This window comes from Calcarisporiella thermophila, assembly GCF_041956535.1.
Source record: "Calcarisporiella thermophila strain CBS 279.70 unplaced genomic scaffold VTP21scaffold_4, whole genome shotgun sequence".
Lineage (NCBI taxonomy): Eukaryota > Fungi > Calcarisporiellomycota > Calcarisporiellomycetes > Calcarisporiellales > Calcarisporiellaceae > Calcarisporiella > Calcarisporiella thermophila.
In genome coordinates this window covers 1,061,725-1,086,351 of record NW_027192194.1, presented here as the reverse complement: position 1 = coordinate 1,086,351, position 24,627 = coordinate 1,061,725, and the positions used below count along the sequence as shown (strand labels likewise).

Here is a 24,627-nt window from a genome sequence, read left to right as displayed (position 1 = left end):
TTGCATGTATACGACAAATGGATCCGTTGAGATATTTTTCCTACACACTCTACATATATGTTTGGTCGTTCTATCCTGCTTAAGCCAAATCTAAATATCCCGTATTCTTTTATTAACTGGTCTAAAATTATATAGCAGCGATTTATATTAAATTCCCAATAAAGCTCTGGGACGCGTTAAAATATAATTCTAGACACGCATCCTCCAACGTGATGCCACCAGTTAATTCCGAATCATTGCTTTCGGATATAGAAGATCTCACGATTTCCCATCCCGTCTCATATCATTATTTCTCTGCTGAAGAACGAGATGCCGTGCGCAAAAACTTATTATGTTGGTTCGATCAAGAAAAGCGCGAAATGCCCTGGAGAAAACCGTTCGATGTAATTGTGGCTCTAATCTCGAACATTTCAAGGAAATTCTAACTAGTATACTATATATTGATTAGCCTGAGATGACCAAAGAACAGTTTGCCCAGCGTGCATATGAAGGTGAGGATTTTGCAAAAATTTTCTGCCCTGATATCAACTAATGTTTAACACAATTGTTAAGTTTGGGTGAGCGAAATCATGCTCCAGCAGGTAATCACTTTCAAAATTTAGCTCCTCCTTACAGAAATTCAACTTTTTATTTTTAGACACAAGTGGCCACCGTTATTAGGTATTATAACACTTGGATGGAGAAATGGCCAACAATACACGATCTTGCTAAAGCCTCTCTCGAAGTACATATACCAAGTGTACCTTTATATAGATTATCTCGTTGCTAAAGCTGTTTTTCTTCAGGAAGTAAATCAGATCTGGGCCGGCCTTGGTTATTACTCTCGTGCTAAACGACTTCTTGAAGGCGCTCAGAAAGTAACGGCATTCTTCTCTGGAGTTCTTCCACCTGACGCTGCTACGCTCGAAAAAGATATCCCAGGAATTGGGAGATATACAGCTGGCGCAATAGCATCAATTGCATACAACAAGAAAGCTGCACTAGTTGATGGGAATGTGATGCGAGTGCTGGCAAGAGTGAGAGCAGTGGGTGGAGATACCAAGAGCAAAGGAGTGATAGATTTGATATGGTTGATGTCAACCTTTTGTCCTTATGAATGATCTCGAACTTAATGCCCTTTTGGTATGTAGGAAATTGGCAGAAGACTTAGTTCCGGCTGATCGTCCAGGGGATTTCAACCAAGCTCTCATGGAATTAGGTGCACTTGTTTGCACACCACTTAATCCCCAATGCAATGCATGCCCCATAAAGTATCAGTGTATCGCCTTACGCGAAAAAAACGCTGGTGGCCAAATCGAAAACGAGGAAACTGAAGAAAATATTTGTAATTTTTGCGAGGCTTCGGGATGTGAGGGTTGGGAGGTAACGAGATATCCGCGTAAAAACGTGAAGAAACCACCAAGAGATGAAGGTAATACACTTGTACAGAGGATACTCTAAGATGTGGAGTGGTGATCAATTTACACTCTCGGAAATTAGAATGCGCCGTCTGTATTTTGGAGCGTCGAAGAGAAAACAGCTCAAGCTTTCTCCTGATAAAACGCCCCGCCCAAGGGTTATGGGCTGGACTTTGGGAATTTCCTTCGGTCGAACTTTCACTAGGTACCGCTACAGACTCCCCTCCTCCACCCGCTAAGAGGCGAAGGCGCACTGATTCCTTAGATTGTAAAAAGAAGTCGGAAAATGGACCTGAGGCTCGCGCACAATTGATTGGGGATATGCTCTCATCTCTCTTTGGCTATAATATAATGAATAATTGCGCACGGCAAGAGATTGGCAGCGTGCTGCACCTCTTCTCACACATCCGGAAAGTTTACCATGTTGAATGGGTAATCATCGAGGATCCCACAGGAGATGTTGAGATAGTAGTGGAGGAGGGCAAGAATGTGGACAAGCAGGAGCGTCGTGAGACACGTTGGTTGACACGTGAGGAGCTCAATGAAGCAGCCATCCCAACTGGGATGAAAAAATGTTTAAAGGCAATGGATACCATGGTCAAAAGCAAGTCAAAATTCAAAAAATCTAAAGATATTAGACAATTTTTTGCAAAGAAATGATGGTTCGGAGGATTGCTATATTTATTCATTCACTCATTCAACCAAACTTCTCTATACATAATAAAAAAATAAAAAAAAATAGGCATTAATATAAAATAATAGTGTTAATAAGAATGTAATTGATGCAAAACTGAAAGAAGTGAAAAAGAGAAAAAGACATAAAAGAACATAAGGACCAGATATATTCCCTCCAACTACAAAAGGAAAAAAGGTATGGATAATGGGAAAAAGCAATAAGAATACACTCTAAACATTGAAAATGATAATAACAGAAGCAAACGGAAAAAAGAGTATATTCACAAGCCATGTTGAAGAGGGAATAAAGGTACCGGCCCTTGATCCATCATCATAATCACCGTCATCACAAAATAAGTATATAATTATATATAATCCTAATCTCTATCTAAACAAGATAATAATCAGTCTTTTTCATCTTTTTTCATTCTCCTTTCTACATAAAGAGCAATGAAAAAAATCATTTCGTTCCTACTTTAAAACCAGCTGGCTTTCCCCCCATATCCATTTCCATAGGATCCACCATACCCATTGCTTTGATAGGGGGGGAATCCCATGTCACCGCCAGGGACCCAGCTATTTTGCTGAGGATTACGTCCACTATTGCTGTAATTCTTGCGATAATCACGCGTAGCGCTTCTTCCGCGACCACGGCCCGCATTTCCGCCACCACGAGATGAATATGAGCCCTCTCGAGATACTGTCTCCAGCCACTGCGGTATCTCTTGGTTCGCCTCTCTGAGTAATTGGATTAGCTCCTTGGCCACATTTCGATTACCGCGGTTGAAAAATGAGGTTGCCACCCCGACGTTCCCAGCACGACCAGTACGACCTATGCGATGGACATAGTCGTCAATATCGGTGGGCAAATCGTAGTTGATTACATGGGTGACGTTAGGAATATCAAGACCGCGAGCTGCAACCGCGGTTGCCACCATGATCGGTGTACGCCCATTGCGGAAGGATTCGAGAGCGCGCTCGCGTTCGCGCTGAGTGCGGTCGCCATGGATTGAAGTAGCAGGGAAATTATGATTGAGCAAGAAATCACTTAACACGTCCGCCATGCGTTTCGTCTCCACAAATATGAGTGTTAGCCCGGAGGCTGGCTGTGAGTGTAGGATGTCCAGTAGAACTGAACGCTTGTCCTCATCTTCGACATACTCCAGTTTTTGGACGATGTTTTCGCTTGTTGAACCAACTCGTCCAATTGTCAAGAAAATATAGTCCTTAAGGAAGTCCCGCGCGAGAATCTGGATAGGGCGTGGGAAGGTAGCACTGAACATAAGTGTTTGACGGCCCTCCACCCCTGGCATATCTTCTTGCTCTACTATGCGGCGAATTTGGGGCTCAAAGCCCATATCAAGCATGCGATCCGCTTCATCAAGTACCAGGTAGCGAACACTACACAGTCCTACTCTGCCACGTTCTAGTAAGTCAATCAATCGACCAGGTGTGGCGATAAGCATATCACATCCACGCTCAATCTGCCGCAGCTGTGTCCCAATATCAGCCCCTCCATAGACCACGCATGGACGCACCCATGAACGATACGAAAACTTGCGTGCCTCATCCAAAATCTGCGAGGCGAGCTCACGGGTAGGAGCTAAAATCAAACACGATGGATAGGCTTTGCGTGTACGTCCATACAAAGCTCCCTGTGATGCAGGTGGGGGTGAAGGGGGACCTGTCTGGAACATTTCTGATAGGATAGGGAATAAAAACCCAGCGGTCTTTCCGGAGCCAGTTTGCGCGCACGCCATAAGATCGCGTCCGCTCGCCACTATAGGAATAGAGTGTTTCTGAACTGGGGTCGGGTTTTTATACCTCGCAAGCTCAATGTTGGTGAGGAGATGTTTGTCGAGAGGAGGATTAGTGAAGGATGTAACAGGGGAAGGTACATCACGGCCAGATGCTTCCGATGGAATATCGTCATATTTGTCAAAGTTGATGCCCGTGTTCACACGATTGGGATCATCTGGAAGCCCGAACAATTCACGTTCTAAACGGGGATTGGGAGGTGCAAGCGAGTGGATGCCATCACGAAATACACCGGAATCATGCGGCCGTGGGCTGAAACCACCATCGCGATCCCGGAATCCACTAGAACGTGAAAAACGATCTTGGCGATATCCTCCTGATCGATCATTCCATGAATTGCGGTAATTGCCTCCACTATGTGAAAAAGAGTCGTAACTACTTCTACTTGATTCTGATCGTGATGAATCCCATCTAATAGTATACATTAAAGACTAGTAATTTTTCTCAACAAAAAATCCATGTACATACCCTCCACTATTGCCGCCGCTACTATTAAATCCATTACGATAACCTGCAGGACCACCCTGAGACTGTGAGCGTTGCATAGGATGAGGAGAGGAGTTGGAAGTTTTTCCTCTTAAATGAGGAGGAATATACCGCCTTTGGCTGGGTTGATCATGAACAGCCATGCCAGCTACAAAAAATAGAACAAAAAATCAGTTGATTGCTCTCAGAGCACATCATCTTTCTGATGCTGAATGAATAATATTCTACCAAATTGCTGCTCTAGGCTAGTTCCATTGTCATTCTGTTGAGTCATACTAATAATATACTATTAAGTACTGTATATTTTTATAAAAGAAAATTAAGGGGAAAAAAATGTCTGGAAAAAAAGTGTCGCAAAGGAAGCAGTGGAGTAAGAGGACTAAAGAAATCCAATATAAAATCGGCTAAGCCACTCGATTTTAGCCGATTCGGAACTGGTTTCGTTTACAAACTCCCCTTTGGTCTAGTACCAGAGAAAGTATTGGAACAAGACAAAGGGAAGAGCTTCTTCTTGATAAGTGGAAACTAACCATTGTCCATGAGACGAAGAGAGGTTTATTGCACATAAATGTATTGTGAGATACTTACCTCTTGCTTTTCCCGCCCCTACGCCGCGACTATTCTCAGGTTCCAATGTATAGATTCTAACATTCTTGCTTCTTAATCGGATTTTACGTAAAAGAATCTGGTCCTTGCTCTGGCCCGATCATGAAAAATGATTGGAGAAAGAAATCAGGCCTTGGCGGCAAATTGGATATGTATGCTGAAAAGACAAGTTAACAGGGTGTGAAAACTGGCCTTGGCACAGCAGCCTGACCATCCCAACTAAGAGACAAGAGCTGTCACTTTTGCCTATTATGAAGAAGCCAGGCTTCCGATTTCGATTCTCCCTACGCAAGCGATTTTTTCATCTTAGGCCATTAAAATTATCCGCACTTTTTTGGGCTAAATTAAAGAATTAAGGATACTTTAAGGGGGAGTGATATGAGTAATAGGCTATTCTCCGCCTGAGTGGAGATTTCGTGAAGTGTAAGAATGGGTAGGGATCGATGCGGAATCTATTGAGACTGCATGGTGTATTGCCATGAAAGTGAAAAGTATACAATCTAAATTAAACTTGAATATACCGTTAATTGCAACTCTATCCGGTGTCCACCATGCAAAATGCCTCGTAATAGCCCATTTCGATACATTCAAGCACTCACTTTGAGAAAGTGCTGAAATAAGGGGGGGGGGGGGGATGGAACAACGGTTCGAACTCTATAGCACACCAGAAAATGCATATTGACCTATCATGATAATCAATAATCAAAAACCGATCTGTTCAAGGAAATAAAACGCCGGCTGTGACGAATTATGCTCTAGTCTGTAGGCATTATTGCGTATTCAATATACGGGCGACTACGTGGAATGGAGTATCAAGTAAATGTCTTCTAACTATATTTATCGGGTAGCGTTTCATTTAGCTGACAAGTTAGGTTCTATTTAGTTTAAACCCTCTCTAATTTAGCCGTTTTCTCATAAAATCTTTGTGACTGCTTAAACCTAGCCCTAAAAAGGCGGCAAATCTATAGCATTTATTTTTTTTTACTATCATCAGCCTCTACCCACCATGTTGAGCGTGAGTTTGGTAGTTAGCAAGGAGAATACACCAGTTGAACTACAAGATGGTGTAGCCGAGCTTATTCAGGACACTCCGCATAGAAATTTGGTTTCAGAGGAGGATATGCTTGATTTTGACGGAGAGTACAAATGGAATCTAAAGTACATATAGATTCTACATACCCCCAGGCGAATTACCGCGAAATTACTGATTATAATGTGCCTTGCATCTATTTTTCAATTTCACATAACAGATTTGTATACGATGAAAGCCTTCGTCCTCGTCAGCTAATAGTCAATGCCTCCCACTCGAATTATAAATCTTTGTTAGAACACGAGAAATTTGAGGTCATTATTCGGTATAAACGAAAAATTGAGGGTATTATGTGATCATTTTGAAAACCTCATTCTTTTATCTTTAACAAGTATGGCTATCTTTTCTAGCGTTTCGCGGCGTGGGAAAACTTCTTAGTATCGTGCGAAGAATTGACGACACCGACAATATCGACGATTCCGGAAACGTTGAGGAGATACTTAATTTCGTGGAAGAGGCTCAATTCGAAACGCTAGGGTTCATTGATATATTCTTCTGATGATTTGGTCAAGTTTGACCCACTAATCAACTTTTTGATTGACTAGTCTTATGATCGATTGTAGCCGCAACGGCGTGCTAAAGTTAGATGTTGCCTTTTTTCTACTTCGCAGGATGGCATTGATTGGTATCAATATGCTTCAGTTGTATACGGAGGATACCTTCGAGGTTGAAGGGGAGCCTTTCTTTGGGTATTTGAGAGGTGGGCAATCTATTGCTACTAATTGTACTTGACACCGGGTTTTGAAATATGCTATTTTGGCATCTTCTAGGACGATATACGCAAAAAGAACTGGCGGCAATAGACGATTATGCATATGATTTGTAAATCTATCTAACACTAATAACACCGGATAAAGATTTTATCATTCATTTCTGTGGTTCTTTTTAGAGGCATCGAAGTCGTTCCTTGTATTCAGACTCTTGGTCACTTGGGGCAAATTTTACAGTGGCCAAGTTACACTTACCTCAAAGACACGCACGAGGTATTGCTGGCCAAGTCGGAAGAAACATATGATTTCCTTGAAAAAATTATCCGACAGGCATCGGCACCATTTCGCTCCAAGCGAATTCATATTGGCATGGATGAGGTTAATTTACAGGACCTGAATATCTTTGACATGTACTCGTGCATTTACTTTGTTATTAGGCTCATGGTATAGGGGAGGGTCGTTTCAAAAACATATTTGGTCCACGGGATCCGATCCAGATATTCTGTGAACATCTTCAACGCGTTAATGATATTTGCCAAAGAATGGGATTGCGGGCGATGATTTGGTCCGACAGTAAGGATAAAAACATTTGGAACGCCACTATTTCTATTGCGACTAATATTTTGTTTGGGATAATCGTATTATAGTGCTCTTCTGTTTAGGTAAGAAAAAATGGCAGACCTTACTAATATTGTATTGTCGTAATCTAATCGCACTGTCCGTTCTTTTCTTCAAGCTGCCAAAAATAACAGTCTTCAAGGCTATTATGAAAATACAATCAATCCGGCAGACATTGAAATGTGCGAAATACCAAAGGAAATCGAGCTTGTATATTGGGATTATTATCATACCATTCCTGAGATTTACGCGCAAAAGATTCAGCAACATAAAGAACTTGGCTGCTCGAATCCATGGGTTGCAAGTGAGTCATCGGGCCACAATAGTTCCTCAGGTTATCCATGCTCGTGACATTAATTAATAATTTTCCAAATAGCCGGCAGTTGGACATGGAGCCGTTTTTGGACTGCCCTTCCATTCTCATTTGAAACTATTCGAGCCGCCGCACTTCCTGCGAAAGATAAGAAGGAGGGAATAGACAACTTCATGATTACCATTTGGGGAGATGAAGGGAATGAATTCGATATATTTTCCTCTTTCCCAAGTTTGGTGTACTTTGCTGAGCATGGGTACACTTTAGAAGACGAGGTGGATATGACGGCAGTGCGTTTTGGATTCGAGGGTATTTTCGGAGGAGATTTCAATGACTACGTGCATGCGAGCAAGGTAGATTAGATAAACGTTTTCCAACTTTAGATCTAGATGTATGCTCATCCTTTATTGATATCACGCACCGTAGCTGGATGATGTTAACCCACAAAACCTACCACTTGATAACAGAGCTCATTTTGCCCAGAACATGTCAAAATGGCTCTTATGGGAAGGTGATGATTACAAAATAGACTATTTGCCTCCCTCCCACTTTTTTTACTCAATTCAAATGCAATTTTGTTAGATCCTTTCCTCAGCTTTATGTCTCCTCAATATGCTCACTTGGACCTCGAGTCACACTACAATTCCCTTTCGACCTATCTTTATAAATCGATAGAATCTAAATCCTCCATAAATCCTCTAAACTCCCGCTTAGAGTTCCCTGCCTTAATTGCCTCCGCTCTTGCACTCAAGTGCTGCCTGCGTGATCGGTTGGCACAGGCATACTTGGCGAAGGATAAAGCGCTTGCGTATGAGCTAGTAGAGGGCCGGTTGTCAAAATTAAGGGAAATAGTTGAACGACTATGGAAGTATCATAGAAAAATATGGATGGAAACATATAAACCCTTTGGGTGGGAGGTATTGGAGTTGCGCTATGGTGGACTTCGAGCGCGATTGGAAACGATGCAGGAGCGTGTGATGGAGTGGATAAAGAGTGAAGATTCCGTAGTGGAGGATGGAGAGGACAATGGAAGCAGGAGCAATGCGATCCCTGAGTTCGAGGTGGAACTACAATGTATCTTTGAACATTCCCGAACAAATTTGCTACTGGATTATGCACGCGTGTCCGTGCCTTCTCGTCTTGGTTGAATGTCTTTAGTTTTACTGGTTGTTTATGTTGTGAAGAGAGAGGCTACTTCTGTATTCTCTGGTATTTTTCATATCTCCACTGTTTATAACCCTCCTTGTATATTTGGATTGAATTATAAATAAAAACCAAATAGCGGTCCCGCCTTACAATGATCATTCCCTAAGGTCCAATTATTTTTAGAGATACTGTCTAGTGTCTAATGATAATGCTTTATTTCCATTTTCGTGTTCTTTCCTATGCTGATGGACACTACGCAAGACTGAGCCGCACGAAAAAGGCAAATAAAAGAGTGGGGAAAGAAGAAAAAAAATCCATGCAGTTGAAATAAAAAATATTAATAAATAAAAGTAATTACAAGTAAATGTCGGGAATAATTTAAACATCTCCGTTTTCTTTTTTCACCTCCTCAATATGGGTAGCATGATGTTTTTCCTTCTCGCTAGCCATTGTATCTGCGTCTTCCTGGCTGCTGACACTCTGCATGGAGTGCGGCCCTGCTGATAACAACTGTTTGAGGACTCCAGTCTCCAAAAGTTTCTCTTGCAGTAAGGTAAGATCAGCAGGGGAGAAGTTGTAGCATTTCTCTCCGATTTCTACTTCGTCTGTTCCCATGGCTTCTTCCTGATCACAGAGACGAAGATGTAGTCCAGGGATCTTGTTCATGACAAAAAGAATAATGTATCTGTATAAAGAAGAAGCACATCTCATCAATTCAAGTAAACCACGAAAATAACACTTTGAATCTGTTCGACTTACGTAACGACAAATGACCAAGCCGAGACACTGGCTATGGCAGCAAGCTGGATAGGCACAGCCATCCAGTTTCCGTCAAGCCAACCACCCAAAGGAACCTCTGCACCGGGTGGATATGATAGACTAACTATGTCGCGTTGAGCGAATACTCCTGTCAAAATCAGTCCAACGATTCCTCCTACGTAATGAACTGCAAACACATCCAATGCATCATCGAAGTTGTATTTGTGCTTATAAGTGACGGCTAGATTGCAGATGATCCCGCCCAAAAATCCAAAAGCAAGGGAGGATGCGGATGTGACATAGCCGGAAGCAGGAGTAATGGTGGCAAGGCCAGCTACGGCGCCCGTGCAAAATCCAATCATAGACCATTTGCGTTTAAGACGATAGTCCATCAATATCCAGGCAAGTCCTCCAACGCAGCCGGAAAGGTGGGTTGAAATAAGAGCCTGAACACCTCTTGCGTCCGCCGTAAGGCTACTGCCACCGTTAAACCCGAACCAACCAAACCAAAGAAAACCGGTTCCGAGGAAGACGAAAGACGGGGAATGTGGGACGTTGAAGTCTACATAGTCACGACGTTTGCCAACCACTGAAAACAGAAACAGAAAAAAGTTAGATGGAATTCTTGAAAGAATAAGTGTTGAGATATATACCAATCGCATAGGCGACGGCGGCAAGACCCGATGCAATATGGACAGGTGTTCCTCCCGCAAAGTCCATCACTCCTAGTGCTTTCAGCCACCCGTTGGGTCCCCATACCCACGAAGTAATGACATCTATGGGGTGGCTCTTATTTAAACCATATAAGTTTTCTTATTGTTAACCTATTTAGGCTTACCATAGACAAGTGTCTCCCAGACAAATAAGAATACAATAGCAGGAGCAATACGCATTCTTTCCGCACTACTACCGAACGCTAGCGCAGGAGTGATAGATGCAAACATGAGCTGGAAGACGAAGAACATCGACGAGGGTATGGACGGTGCGAGTGAATTCGGCTTCATGCCAATACCCCGGCCCACTGCATTAGTTAGATCTCCAATAAAGCGAGAGCCAGTCTCTGAGAAAGTCAATGAGTAGCCGAGAAGGTACCACTAAAAATAGGGTGGATACTTTCAGACACAAAGCACTGGTCGATCGAAGCATCAATAATAATATTTTACCTGAAGAGATACGACAGCAACCGATAGGAGCATGAGAAACATGAGAGATAATGCATGTTTGGCCCTTGCTAAACCCGCATAGAAAAATCCAAGTCCAATATGCTGGCGAGAGAAGAACAGCAAGGTCAAAAATTAGTAAAGATAGGCCGAGAAAAGTATCCCAGGTGGGAGGAGAGGTGGTAGCATACCATAGCAAAAACGAACGCTGTTGCAACGATAACCCAAGCGACGTCTCCATTATTGACAGCAGGTGGCAAGTCTACCATTTTTGTGTATTATGGTTTGATGAGAGGATAAAACGAAAAGTTAAAGAATTAGAATAGAGGTGCGATAATAGGGGTAAAAATAAGGGGTATTTAAGACAAGATATAGAGATATTATATCTCTTTTTTCGGAACCAGTAGATAAGATAAATTGTTGAATGGCCAGTGTTAAACAAGCGATATCACCCGCAAGTAAAACATCACGATCAGCCATTAAGTATTGCACGTGACAAAATTTTGATATCGAAAATGCCTGCCATTCAGATCTTATACTCGTCTGTTTTGATGCTCATTCTCGTAGACAATTGTAAACGATCTAGTGTGCAATGAAGCCTATTGCTAAGCTAGTTTTCTATATCCTCAGGATTTGACGGTTTCAGTGTTCATTTAGTTGTTCTGGATCCGAGCCTTTTCACATATTGTCAGCCAAATCATTCTCTATCAGTGTTCAAATCCATCTCCAATTGCCATGTCCGAATCTGCCCGCTGTTTCCAAATAGTCTTCTACAACGTAATAAGCTGTTTGTTTGCTGTGGCACTTGCTCCCATTCGTGGCTCGGAGTAAAGTCACGCGAGCAGTCGTCGACAGTGTTACATGGACCATTCCATGTGAGTCCTGTGGTTGATCCTCGAGAGGAAGGTTCGAAAAGGCCGGAGTCTAAGATAAGGCTTCTTAATTACTCTCTAATGCTTAGTCACTCTTCATAAAAGGATGCCTTTGAAATGTATTGTCTTTCTTCCTTATCGGGTCGAAGCGAAAACTTCTCTTTTGCGGGGGCCCGCTGGTTAAGCCTCAAGAGATTCGGGTCCTAACAGCAAAGGGTCATATTAATAAACTCGTTTCAATAACAATATAGACCCGGTTTTCTCCCGCGAGAATTGAGTGGCGGTCACTCTAGCGGGGACCAGTATAGCGTTGAAAACTTGACCTATATGTTCGACTTCTTTTGTCCGCTGTATTTGTTGGTCTTCACTTCGTCGACACTTCCTTTTATTTGTCTCTTTTATCTATTACTCACAGGCAAATAGGAAATAGTTTGTATTGCACAGAAGCAACTAGTTTGCACAGTTGAATTGAAATTTGGTTTGAAGAAAAAAAAAAAAATACAAGGCTTAAGACTTAGAACTCTTTTTTCATTGCATCAAGACTAATTCCTCCGGGTCCAACATTAACAAGCAGCATTAGCCCTCCAACAATTGAAAGCGTCTGGAAGAAATCATACTTCAGGAAATCACGTTCTGGGTGAGTGTGATGCAGGCTCCACCAATTGTTGATTAACACGTTGAATATCGACAAGAATAGCACCAAAAACATGGCACTGTATCTAGCCTTAAATCCGACCACAACCATCACACAGGCAATTAAGCTCACACTGACAATCGCCATGCGGAGAATCGTGAATTCACCGTTAAAAACAAACCCAAAGAACAAGAAAATAAGAAAGACTCGTCCAGCGAGCTGGAAGTACTTGCGTCGGTCGGTTTCGGAAAGAGAGGGTAGAGCAGCAAACATACGACGACGGCGAGAGAGGGAATCTGAGAGAACCATAAGCAAACCACCGATTACGGAGATATTGCGGAGGAAGAAGGAGATGTCAAAGAGAAGCCCATAACCAATTGCTTGCGCAATCACCACGCCCAGTAGACCACCAACAGCAATTTCGGGATACTTCTTTGCGATAACTAAGATGGAGCATGTGAGCATGGTCTAAAGTCATGTCCCAAAAAAATAACAATAATTGCTGAGGAATGATTTTAGTAATAAGTCTATGTGAAATGCACTAACCACAATATTTAGTAGTAAAAACAAATGGCTAAGTCCCCAAGGGAAAAGGCGAACGCGTTGGAGATAATAAATCTGGTCGGTCCTTTAACAATAAATTGCATTGTGAAGAGCCTACACAGGAAAATGACAGCAAGAGTTAAAGAACCTACCATTGACTGACGATGCGAAAAGCATCTTCAAAAAATGTAATAACAATAAGAGTGCGGCCGATGGCGGGCATGTGGCTAGAATTAGATAATATATATAAACCAAATTATAACCATAAAATAATGCGAGAGCTTACGGCTTTAGCGGCTGCCCAATTGTATCAAGCCAATCTTCTGCTTTAGAAGAAAATTGAGTTATCTGCTCTATCAAGCTTGCCATGTTGTAATTTTTTTACGACAGATCTGAAATGATTTTAAAGAACTTCGTCTAGGGAAGCTTTAGGGGTTCGATATACTGTACGCGTGCTACGGGAATTGCGGGTTGCTAAGCCACATTATTTTGGCAAGAGTCAGGACTGAGAGCTAGAATGAAACTGGCAGCATTATTGCTGATGTGGGTACCAAGCTTATGGTCTAGACAATGGATATTTTCTTCAGTCTAAATAAAGTGCATTTATGTAGATTATCCTAGTCATTTTCCGACTTCCCTAATATCAACAAATACTTAGAATGTGGAGGGGGGTAGTGGTGGTGGCAAAATAAATTATAATGATGTCAAACACAAATGATCAGTATATTCAACTTTATATTCTTGGAATTCGGTATTTGCTTTTTATACAAAAATAAGTAATTTATTGAAATATTTTCAGGGGAGAAAACACGAATAAAGTAGGATAAAAATAAAAGGAGGTAAAAAGATATAAATTTATGGATCAACCTCTAGTTTCATCTTTATCCCCATACTCATCAATTCTGTAGCCAGATATCGGAATACATATGGGATGGCTACCAAATCGATATACTGACCCGTACGGCAAACTCTGCACTCTATTTCTCTCCTTGGAGGATTCCGGTCTCCAGGTGCATTGGTCTGAGCTTGCGCCGTCACTGGGGAGAGCAACGAGCCGCATTTTCGGCAGACATAGCTTTGTGTGTAGTCTGAACAGTTCATTAAGCGATCCTGAAGAAGGAAACTAGTACCATGGGCAAGCAATGAATCACGCTCCATTTCACCAAAGCGAATACCTCCTGCACGCTTACGGCCTTTGATAGGTTGCATCGTGAGATTGTGCACAGGACCCGTGGTACGTACTTGGTACTTATCAGAAACCATGTGACGCAAGCGTTGATAGTACACAACTCCAATATAGATGTCTGCGCGCAGCTCTTCACCAGTCACACCACTATACATTGGCTCATTTCCGTAATAGTTGTAGCCGGCTTTCAATAGCTGCTCTCCAAAGAAGTCGGCCGCGGAGTACTTCTCGCTGAATTTAAATGGGGTGGCATCTTGTGCCATTCCATGCAAGGCTCCGCTTTTCCCTGCAATACTCTCGACAAACATCCCGATAGTCATACGCGAGGGGAACGCATGAGGGTTAATGATCACATCTGGTTGCATCCCACTTTCTGTGAACGGCATATCCACAGCTGGGAATTTTTGCGAACAAACACCCTTTTGCCCGTGCCGAGAAGAGAACTTGTCACCAATGATGGGAGAGCGCGTGATTCGCAACATGATATGCACCTTCTGTAGCTCAGTGTCACCGCGATCGCTCCCAATGAGGCGCACTTCACTTACAATCCCCTCCTCCATACCCTTGTATTTCTTGATGGAAGTCTTGCCCGTAATATCGTTCGTGTAGGCGCATATCGGATCGCCTTCACGCAAACGAACGCCGACATAAGGCAGTCCATCTCGGTCCAATTTCTCGCGCCAGGTGCGTGGTGCATCAGGACCGAGCCCAAAATGATTAGTAATTGGCTCGTTTCGAGCCCGCAGTTCGCCTAGATCCACAATCTCCGACTTGTACACAGTACCATACCCGAAACCACGCTCATGGGAAGATTTGTTGAGAATCATAGCGTCTTCCATATCATAGCCAGTGTAGGAGATGACAGCGACGATTGCATTTGTGCCATTCGGGAAGCCGTCCATGCCGTAATGGTCATGAAGTGCTGGGCGCACAACGGGTGTTTGACCAGTTTGAAGGCGATAGAGTTTGTTGTCCGTGCGATACATGATAGAAGTAGAGGGTGTACCCATGGATTGTTTACCCATCTGGCACTGATACATATTACGCGGAGATTGATTGAAATCACTAAAAGGTGTCAAATTGGCAATCACAGAAAGCATGTCAGTCGGAGCAAACTCCTGATGAGAAGTCACGCCTGGTACAACGTCCTCGTCCAAGCAAGCTATGTTCATATAGACTTGCTCGAAAGATCCAACCATGTCTGTACGGTTATTGGCTAGATATTTAACCGGGCGCATCATCCGTGCCATGCCGGAGAACATGTAAAGACCTGGGTATTCTCCTCCATGTGATGGCGGAACATGTGCAATTTCAAGATCGAGCGGGATATTGGGATGTCCTTCCACTTTCCAAAGTCGCAGGGTACGGGCCACTTGCTCCACCTGCTTTGGAGTACACCAACCTACTACGCGACCGTCGAGCATTACTGGTACATAACCAGGTCGGCTCATTGACATTGATTTTGTGACTGGCTGTGAGACACCGAGCGTTGCAAGGAGGGCCGGAATCTTCGAGACATTAAGTGGCTTAGTGATAATTTTGCAAGTGTGCGAGAGATGGTTCAGGAGACCGCATGGAGCACCATCAGGGGTATGGACAGGGCAAAGGAAGCCCCAAGAATCTGGGAGGAGTTTACGTACAGAGGTTGTTTTGAGTTCAGCAAAGAAGGCTCCACGGTGAACACAGCGGAAGTGAGAAAGGTAGCGGTAGAAATTGAGCTTCTCAGCAACAATAGTAAAGCCTGTTGTTTGCAGCAAATCCAAACCCGTGTTCGAGACAAGATTACCAGTTGCAAGGAAATAACGAAGCTTCTGACCAATGTCAGAGGGGACCTTTTGGATAACTTTTGACATGTATTTGTTGTCAAAGAAATCTACTCCTTGAGTACCCCTTCTCACATCACCCATAATGACACCTCGGATTGTATTCAAATAATCATCGAGCTTCTCCTTGATAATGTTCGCAATCAAGTGTCCACCAAGCAGAATTTCCTGGTGTTGTGGAGAATCAGGATTATCTGCACAGCATTCTCCTGAAACAAGGGCGTATAACTTCCGGATCATAAGCACCAGCAATCGGAACTTGTCTGCTGGCTCCCTCAGATGCACGAGTACCACTTGTTTTAATAGACCCTCTCCAACCTGACGGTGGCTCCAATCCTCTGGGAACCCCATAACTACTCGGAATTTTTCCCCTAAGTAAGAAAGACACTGCTCACGTGTATACAGTGAAAATGATTTAAAGCTTCGAAGAAGCATCTCAACGCGATCAGTGTAGAAGGTGTTTTCAAAATCGCCTTGGAGGATTGCATCGAGAATTTCCTTGTCATTCACATCAAGTAGCGATTTGAAAATGAGCATCACAGGGATAAGGTATTCAGCTTTGCGCCAGTGAAACCGTAGCATGCAGTTGCCATCGTTAAGATAGTGTAGGGTGATAGACTGTGAGGTCTGGTCTTCGCGAACACATCGCATTGTGACAGCATAATGGGTGTACGAGGGACCACGGTTCGCCAGTGAGGGACGAATCAGTGCAGTAATGTGATTGCGACGAGGAACAATCAGTAGACGCACCAATTTCTCGATACCATTTACAATAAAATAGCCACCCATCTCTTCAGATTCCTCTTTATGAGCAACAAGCTCCTTAGAAGAGAAGTTCTGAATATTACAGCGAGACGACTAAATAGGTGTGTCATAGTTATAACACATAGAACCTTCACTTACACGTGGCACATTTAATATTTACCTTTATCATGATAGGAAGTTGACCGAGGTCCTTATATTCATGTGACGGTGGATTTCCATTCACGCTCCAGCACAGCTTAACTCTCATTGCTCCTGTATACGATGTCAATCTCTCGCGGCATTCAGAAGGGAATACTTTGTTTATGACTGATTTTTTCGTTGAATAGCTAGGCTTCGCAACTTGTAAATCTTCAAGCCAAACTGTAAAAATAAATGGTTGTGGTTAGATATCATCAGCATTTCAGCACCAATTACTCATTTCAAAATCTTCAAAAAATAAAATTTACTCTTCATTCTGTTTCCTTGTGCGGTCCCATCTTCCCCTCTACTGTCAAAAACGACCTTATTCCCAATGTCTCTAATGGATAACTCAAGCAGACCAGGTACATCGCGATCGTGGTCTTCGAAGAGCGAATTAAACGATTCAATATGGGGTGCAACGACTCCTTGTAATGCAGGTACTCCGTAGTGTTTATCCGGGGGATTGCGGAACAAACGTTCCCGCTCTAGGGTATGAAATGTTGACGGCATAGTATTATTTTTGCGTTTTTGTGTCGAGAGAGAAAATCAAGTAAACCAGAAAACTGAATGAGTATGAATTTAAGAGTATGCTACAATTATAATTTGCTCATGCCTCCCCTTTCTGGGATCCACTTAAAATCTAATGAAGAATTTGAGGATCTTTGGAGGTGGAAGCACAATTCGAAAAGTGTTTACGATCCCGAAACAGTAAACAAGTGTTGAAGCGTAGCATTCTTAGCAGTCACAAGTGATAAAGTCACATCGGTAATTTTGGTAGTCCAGAGACTTAATATAAGTAGACAATGCGCGCATCTCTGCGCATCTTAATAAAACCGGCATGGTGTACCGCATCGTGGCAAAATTTTAATACTACGTACATTTGTTATCGGCCATCCTATTACCTCAATCCGTTGCAATTCAACACCAACAATGTTCCTAACTTAATACTTAGAAGGTGCAATTCGCATGCAACTAGTATCGCATCTATGCCGCATGATGTATTAAGCTCAAAATCCATCTGTAAACTTGAGCACGCGCTATCAAAGGGAGATATTGCAATAGTTAGATCCGCATATTCTGTCATCCAAAAAACAGACGACAGGCAATTGCTTACTCGTGGCCATTATCGGGGTGTTTTGTTATTACTTCGTAAAAGCAAAAATGAGCGCGATCTAGAATTGATTCAGAGGATAATAGAGGATATGCAAAGACTCGGGATGAAACCGCGCCATCTAGAGTATAACGCACTTATCTATGCGTATGGATTGCATAAACAACCCGCCAAAGCGATGCAAATATTCGATCGTATGAGAAAAATTGGGATAGTCCCAAACACCGTAACTTATAATACTATGCTTAGCGTCTTAAAGCGTTCGCAAGACACTGCTGGGGCATGGAAGATTTTTAGTTTGATGGTCAGTGAATCACAGCCCAGTGTAACTACATACAACACTATGATCGACCTATATTTGAAGAAGGGTGATGTAGACACGGCAACGCGTTTGTATGCACAGCTAAAGGATTCCGGACTAAAACCAGATGTATTCACCTTTAGTACGCTACTCACTGGCTGTGCAAAATTTGGTGATCCGGAATTGGGATCCAAAATCTATCGTGACATTCAATCCTCTGGTCTCGCGCTGGATTCCTATGCATACAGCGGTTTAATCAATTTGTTCAGCAAGTCAGGTAATTACAAAGCTGCCCAGGAAACTTTTGAAAATATGCAGCGTGAGGGTATTCCTCCCAACTGTGTCACCTATAATTCAATGATGGATGCGTGTCTCCGCTGCAATAAACCAGAGTTGGCGATTTCTTATTTTAAACAGCTGCAACAGGCTGGCTTGCGAGCGGATGTTGTTACGTATTTTTTGCTGATTGATGCACATATACAACAGCGTAACCTGGACGACGCGCTCGACATATTGACACAAATGCAGAATGATGGAGTGTCTCCAAACACCCAGATATATACCCATCTCGTGCACAACCTCCTTAATTTTGACCGCATCGACCGTGCCTATTCTATATTTCAGTTAATATTGGATAATGGCGAAAAGCCGAGCGCAATACTTTGTAATGCACTAATTGATTCGTTTGGTAAAGCCGGGAAGTACGAGAAGTCTCTGGAGGTTTATAAAACCATGCTCAGACTTGAGATACAACCTGATCCCTTCACCTACACCTTTTTGATTGCCGCTTACATTCGCAGTGGACACGTGGACGAGGCGCTGCAGTTTTACTACGATCTTAAATATTCAAAAATATATTTAAATCCGCAAGGGTATACGACGATGCTTTCTTTATTGATTAAACGAGGACGATTATTTGAGGCTCGCCAAGTTTTTGCCGGGATGCGCCGTACCGGATTACGACCAGATAGCTATCTTTATACGACGCTTATTGCGGCTTGCGGCAAGGTGCGTGATATTGAGGCTGTGCAGGCGCTTCACGAGCAATTGCGAATGGATCCATGGGTGGAATTGGAAATCCCCCTTTATAATGCATTAATGGATGCCTATAACTGGTGTGGTCGAGGTGAGACTGTGCTTCAATTATGGGATTCGCTTGAGGTCGCCGGTGCTCCAGTTGACAATGCAAGCATATCCATTGTCCTTGACTCGTGCGGACACAATAATAACCTGAAACGCGCACGCGAGATATGGAAAAAGTTAAGGGAGAGCCATTTTCCGCGCAATGAGAATAACTACTGTTCATACATTGAGTGCTTATGCAGGCATGGGTGCTATAGCGAAGCTATCTATATAGTGACCACAGAAATGGTTGGGGATGATAATGTAAAGGTGGATAGAAAAACTTTATATACACTTCTCTGGTTTTTACGAGAAAGAGAGCGGTGGGATGATGTAAAAGTTGTGAAGGAATGGGCTAAAAAGGTGCTAAAGCAAGGCGAAAATGGAGACATAGAGGAGTTAATTTGAACGCGTTTTTTAACTCTTTTTCATTCTGCTCTTGTGTATTATAGATTTGTTTTCTTTTTTACTTATTCTATCCTATGCGTATACATATATATATATTTGGTTGATTTTCTCTATTTTGCTGTATTTCTATACCTTCTGATTTAAATTCACCTATTGAAATTCGAATTTTCGCTAAAATTAGTGACGAAAATCTATGACGTCCGGACTGTGAGAACCCTTTTCTACGACCCCAGACTTCGTCTGTTCCTCTTCTATTTCGAGTTAAATAATCGTGTTCAGCAAAGAATTACACAAATATCAACTGACAGTCGTCTATTCCCAAATCACAGCTCTCTATATATGATTGATCAATTGCTGTAATCGCTTAGGCCTAATCGTAATATTTTACGTTACTAATTAGCTTTCGCAATGATGTAAGTTTCTATTGCCACCTCTGTTATTTTCGGGTACATTTTTCTCGATCTCCCGCTTGTCAACAGATCATCGACATTTTTAAGAAAAATAACCCGAAAATAATTTGATATCTTGTTGCATTTTTCTCGTACTAATTTGGACTTTGCTCGATGCTTACTCTGAAATTTAGGCAACCGCAATCTTCTGTGCCTTCCACGTCGCAGTCTTCATCATTAACGCGACCGACAGGCCTAGATCTGCGGACGCACCAAGCTCTACAGTTGTATATTTATGATTACTGTGTAAAACATAATTTTATGGCGGCTGCTAATGCCCTAAAGCAAGATGCAAACATTCGCGACGAAAATGTGCCATTTGATATGCCTCAGAGTTTCTTATTTGAATGGTGGTCAGTGTTCTGGGATTTGTTCGCAGCCAAAGTCACTAAAACAGGGAGCAGGGATGCACAACAATATGTCGATGTAAGTGCTGAAATCTGAAATTTAGAGCAGCTATTAATTTGAAATTTTGCAAAATAGTTTAGCAACATGCGCACACAGCGGGAGCGAATGCAACAGCAAGCAATACAACAGAATATGCAGCGACTACTGCTTCAACAGCAGCAACAATTTTTCCTGCAACAGCAGCAGCAGCAGCAGCAACAAGTTCAACAGCAGCAGCAGGAACAAACACAATCTTCTCCTTCCTCAACTCTCCAGCAAATACCCCCTCCGTCTCAGCAGCATCAGCCATCCCAACCCACTCAGCCACCAACATCACTCCATCAACAACCCTCTTCTCAGACTTCTCGCTCCATGCAATCAGCCGACGGCGGATTTACAAATACCCCACAAACACCAACTTCATCTCACCCTCCCCAGCAACTAGTTTCAAATATCAGCTCGTCGCCAGTGATGGTTCGAAGTAGTACTGACCAAGGAGTACCAACCGCGCAGGGCAACGATGGAAATATAATGACACATATGGGTACACCACAAATGCCACAACAAAATGGGTTTGTTGTTAATCAGCAAATGATTCAGCAGGCGCTACAGGATGTTGGTTTGGCGGGACGTGACCCAGGCTCTTTAACTATGGAAGAAAATGTAAGTTTTGTCGCGCAATTGATGTGCTCGCAATCTAATTTTCCATTTTACCCTTTTTTTTTCCTCTCAAAGCAAATGTTCATGGCTCAACTGAAAAAATTTTCTCAAATAAACGCGCAAACCATGCAGCAACGAGCCAGGTAACATCTCCAGCCTTAAACAATTCATCAAGTATGTATTCTAAATTTATATAAAGCGTTAGTGGTATGCCCGGGCAACAATTTCAGAGACCAGTGATGCAGTCACAGCAACAAGTGCAACAGCAAGCACAGCATCAAATTCAGCAGCAGGCTCAGCAACACCATGCACAAATGCAACGAGCACAGGTTCGGTCTCGTAATCCTTCCCACCAAGGTGATGTTCCAGTGCCCCAGGTAGCAGTAAGTAAAAACATTCATCTGAAAATTAAAATCTTATTAATGAACATGCTTTTCCAATTGTAGAAACGGCGGTCTTCTGAACGTATTGACAACGAACCTAGTGCATCCCCCCCTGAGTCAAAACGCCCTCGTATAAACTCTGTGCCTTATACTCCTGTAATGCCGAATGCGAATAGTCCCGCTCCAATGAACGGTCCAACAACACCAGGTTTACCCATGAGCCCAGGTGTTCCTGGAACGCCTAGTACTCCGAATATGCCTGTCAATCCTATGCAGCAGTTCATGGCTGACCGTATGTATTTCTAGCTCTTATTTTTTTTCCGCGAGTATCCTCTTCATTTTTATCTTTGGATGTGTAGCCAATATGAATCCGAATCAACAAATGCTCTCTAGAGGGTACCCCATCAACCCGCAGTCTCCTCAAAACATGCAGAGCATGCAAAATATCCAGGTTTAAAAGAAAACCTCTTTCTGTTTTTTTTTTAACTATTGCTGAGCAAACTCTTTTATTAGCAACAATACCTGCACCAATTGCAGATGCGTCGAGCAATGTCAAATCCTCGAATGAATCCACAGCAGGCAGCAATGGGAATGATGCCACCGAACTCCCAAGGCATTCCCCAGCCAATGCCGAACCAGATGAATCCCCAGGCCATTGCTGAATTCCAAGCGGCAATGTTTCAGCGGCAACAACAGCAGTTACAACAACAACAACAGCATTTACAGCAACAGCAACAGCAGCAGCCGCAACAACAACAGCACCAGCAGCAGAAACAGCAACGCTTGAGTCAATCTCAAATAACAGCAATGCAAATGTCAGCTGGGTTACCGCCACAACAACAGCAGTACATTATGATGCAAATGGCACAAGCGGCGGCTAATGGTTTGTGATTCGCCCGACTCAATTCAAGATCTTACGACTAATAATGACGATGCATAATTAGGAAACAATTTACAACCTCAATCACCGATGGCAAACGCCCAGATGATACGTGAGCGACAGAACTCAGGGGGTAATGCGGTTGTGCCAGATATGCGTTCGCCGGATACTTCTGGTCCCCATTCCGGTAATATAAACCCACAGGCTAATGCTGCAACAATGGCGAATGAGAGGTTTGCTATGTCAAATCAACAAATGGCGATTAAGCGTCAGCAGTCCCAGATGCTGGCCCAGCAGCACCAGCAGATCGCTCTTCAGAAACAGATAGCTAATGCCCAGCACCCCTCTCCTCAACAATCCCAGCAACAATCTCAACCTCAACAACAGCCCCATTTAGGGCAGTCCCGTCAACCACCTCATCCTCAAGGTCAGCCACAAGAGGAGAAGAAGGGAGCCAAGCAAAATCGTAAAGCCAGCTTTAATACTTCACACGGCCAAGACCAGCAGAAATATGATAGATTGCCCAATGAACCACCCCAGGTATTTATTGAATTGATGCTTAGTGAATGCACTATTGGTATTGATCTATGATATATCATTGATAAATATTATTTGCATTATAGAACACATCGCCCACAAAAAATATCGCTTCCGTGCCCAATGCACCAAATTTGGACCGAGCTAACGCAAACCCCTCCGTCGCAAACAATGCTACCAATTTTGCGGCAGCCAACCCTGCGCTTAAACTTTCTTCTGTTGAGGATTTGGATCGATTAATGATGGGCGAGGGAGATTTTTCTGATATTTTTACGGGCGGCGACGATTCCAATGGTTTAGGAGAGGTAGATATATTTGGGTCAGGAGGGGGTTTTCTCGCCAATATGGCTGGTATGGGAGGCAACGGATCCCAATTCTCGGGTAGCGACAAGCTTCCTCTGCAACTATACGCTGATCTCGCTGGACATTCGAACAAGGTGAATGCGTGTGCCTTTTCCTTTGATGGCAAATGGCTTGCAAGTGCTGGACTAGACAAAAAGGTTTGAATGCTCAATCGTCGGGATGTGAGATGTTCAGTGCTGATTTGTCCATGTTGACTCCTAGGTTCTTATCTGGTCGGTCCAGGAGAAATCCATTCGGTTCACTTTAGAGGGGCACCACTCGCAGCAGATCACTGCTGTACGATTCAGCCCCGATGAACGCCATTTGTTGATCACTGCATCGCATGATCGCAGTATCCGTCTCTGGGACCTAGGCACTGCTCTGAAATCCGGAGCGCCAACGGTGGCCTGTCTGGCTGTCTTTACGGGAAATGCCGAGATCAAAGCGGTTGATTTTTGCCCTATTGCGAGAAGCGACACATTCATCTCGCTAGACGCGGAGGGAGAGCTTAAAGTCTGGAACGTGATAACCGCTAAGTGCGTCAAAACGATTCGCATGTCCTCCACCACCAAATCCGGTTTTCCAGCGAATCCGTTGCGTTTCCGCCCCCTGTCGAGTACGGTAGTCGCCGCTGCATTCGCCACGACCTTGTCCATAGTGGATATCAATACGTGTAAGGATGAGAGCATTGCGGCGGAAAACACCACGACACGTATCATATCCGCACCGCACTTAAAAAATATCACTTCGATCGACTGGTCAGCGGATGGTACCTATCTTGTCACATCATCAGATGATATCATCTGTGTCTGGGAAACGACCCACTATAAGATTGTCAATCAATACCAGCCCCAGACGGGTAAAATTAGCAGCTGCGCATTCCTTGGTGGAGGCGCTTCGGGTTCGCCGCGCGTTGCCTTCGGCGATTATGAGGTGATCTACGTGTGGAATTTCGAGGGTGCCGGGCAAACCGGCGGGAAAATGGCCGGTTCACAGGAAGGTACGGATCCCATTCCCGTTCCGCAGGCCCAGACGGGAGTGGTTGCTGCGCTGGCGTGTAGCTCGAGTGGGGATGAAAGTGGGCGACACTTCCTTGCGAGCGGGAGTATGGCCAAGTCCAATAATACGAAGATTTGGATAGTGTGAAGGCTGCTCAAAGGAGCCTTTTTCGGGATCGTTCCTATATTTACCATCTATTACTCTAAAAGAAATTTTTCGGCAAGCAACGAGAAAACTACACTGTGTTTATTACTCTCTGATGTTCTA

General features: G+C 43.3%; 8 protein-coding genes across 8 annotated transcripts; 4 read left to right on the top strand and 4 right to left on the bottom strand.

The window, feature by feature from the left end:
- Positions 1–212: 212 nt before the first annotated feature.
- VTP21DRAFT_8719 (uncharacterized protein) lies at positions 213–2,057 on the top strand (the record flags this gene model as incomplete). Its single annotated transcript, XM_069399600.1, has 7 exons — positions 213–383; positions 449–491; positions 553–581; positions 638–724; positions 786–1,069; positions 1,131–1,411; positions 1,480–2,057. 7 exons carry the CDS (start codon positions 213–215, stop codon positions 2,055–2,057), a joined length of 1,473 nt encoding a protein of 490 aa, XP_069255001.1.
- Positions 2,058–2,548: 491 nt separating this feature from the next.
- Positions 2,549–4,650, bottom strand: VTP21DRAFT_8718 (uncharacterized protein; the record flags this gene model as incomplete). Its single annotated transcript, XM_069399599.1, has 3 exons — positions 2,549–4,301; positions 4,359–4,524; positions 4,605–4,650. The coding sequence occupies 3 exons, from the start codon at positions 4,648–4,650 to the stop codon at positions 2,549–2,551; spliced, it is 1,965 nt and encodes a 654-aa protein (XP_069255000.1).
- Positions 4,651–5,988: 1,338 nt separating this feature from the next.
- VTP21DRAFT_8717 (uncharacterized protein) lies at positions 5,989–8,861 on the top strand (the record flags this gene model as incomplete). The annotated part of the gene is made up of 12 exons (XM_069399598.1): positions 5,989–6,140; positions 6,233–6,357; positions 6,423–6,549; positions 6,618–6,772; positions 6,843–6,894; positions 6,962–7,160; positions 7,220–7,355; positions 7,430–7,444; positions 7,519–7,704; positions 7,777–8,066; positions 8,140–8,224; positions 8,296–8,861. 12 exons carry the CDS (start codon positions 5,989–5,991, stop codon positions 8,859–8,861), a joined length of 2,088 nt encoding a protein of 695 aa, XP_069254999.1.
- A 376-nt stretch (positions 8,862–9,237) lies between these two features.
- VTP21DRAFT_8716 (uncharacterized protein) lies at positions 9,238–11,047 on the bottom strand (the record flags this gene model as incomplete). The annotated part of the gene is made up of 6 exons (XM_069399597.1): positions 9,238–9,544; positions 9,619–10,207; positions 10,272–10,394; positions 10,457–10,712; positions 10,782–10,883; positions 10,970–11,047. The coding sequence occupies 6 exons, from the start codon at positions 11,045–11,047 to the stop codon at positions 9,238–9,240; spliced, it is 1,455 nt and encodes a 484-aa protein (XP_069254998.1).
- Positions 11,048–12,164: 1,117 nt separating this feature from the next.
- Positions 12,165–13,196, bottom strand: VTP21DRAFT_8715 (uncharacterized protein; the record flags this gene model as incomplete). The annotated part of the gene is made up of 4 exons (XM_069399596.1): positions 12,165–12,752; positions 12,831–12,912; positions 12,980–13,054; positions 13,114–13,196. The coding sequence occupies 4 exons, from the start codon at positions 13,194–13,196 to the stop codon at positions 12,165–12,167; spliced, it is 828 nt and encodes a 275-aa protein (XP_069254997.1).
- Positions 13,197–13,682: 486 nt separating this feature from the next.
- On the bottom strand, positions 13,683–17,291 carry VTP21DRAFT_8714 (uncharacterized protein; the record flags this gene model as incomplete). Its single annotated transcript, XM_069399595.1, has 3 exons — positions 13,683–16,694; positions 16,762–16,961; positions 17,048–17,291. 3 exons carry the CDS (start codon positions 17,289–17,291, stop codon positions 13,683–13,685), a joined length of 3,456 nt encoding a protein of 1,151 aa, XP_069254996.1.
- A 692-nt stretch (positions 17,292–17,983) lies between these two features.
- VTP21DRAFT_8713 (uncharacterized protein) lies at positions 17,984–19,723 on the top strand (the record flags this gene model as incomplete). Its single annotated transcript, XM_069399594.1, has 1 exon — positions 17,984–19,723. The coding sequence occupies one exon, from the start codon at positions 17,984–17,986 to the stop codon at positions 19,721–19,723; it is 1,740 nt and encodes a 579-aa protein (XP_069254995.1).
- A 563-nt stretch (positions 19,724–20,286) lies between these two features.
- VTP21DRAFT_8712 (uncharacterized protein) lies at positions 20,287–24,507 on the top strand (the record flags this gene model as incomplete). Its single annotated transcript, XM_069399593.1, has 10 exons — positions 20,287–20,598; positions 20,656–21,222; positions 21,295–21,362; positions 21,419–21,602; positions 21,666–21,894; positions 21,962–22,053; positions 22,116–22,485; positions 22,547–23,022; positions 23,106–23,519; positions 23,584–24,507. The coding sequence occupies 10 exons, from the start codon at positions 20,287–20,289 to the stop codon at positions 24,505–24,507; spliced, it is 3,636 nt and encodes a 1,211-aa protein (XP_069254994.1).
- Between the last annotated feature and the right edge of the window lie 120 nt (positions 24,508–24,627).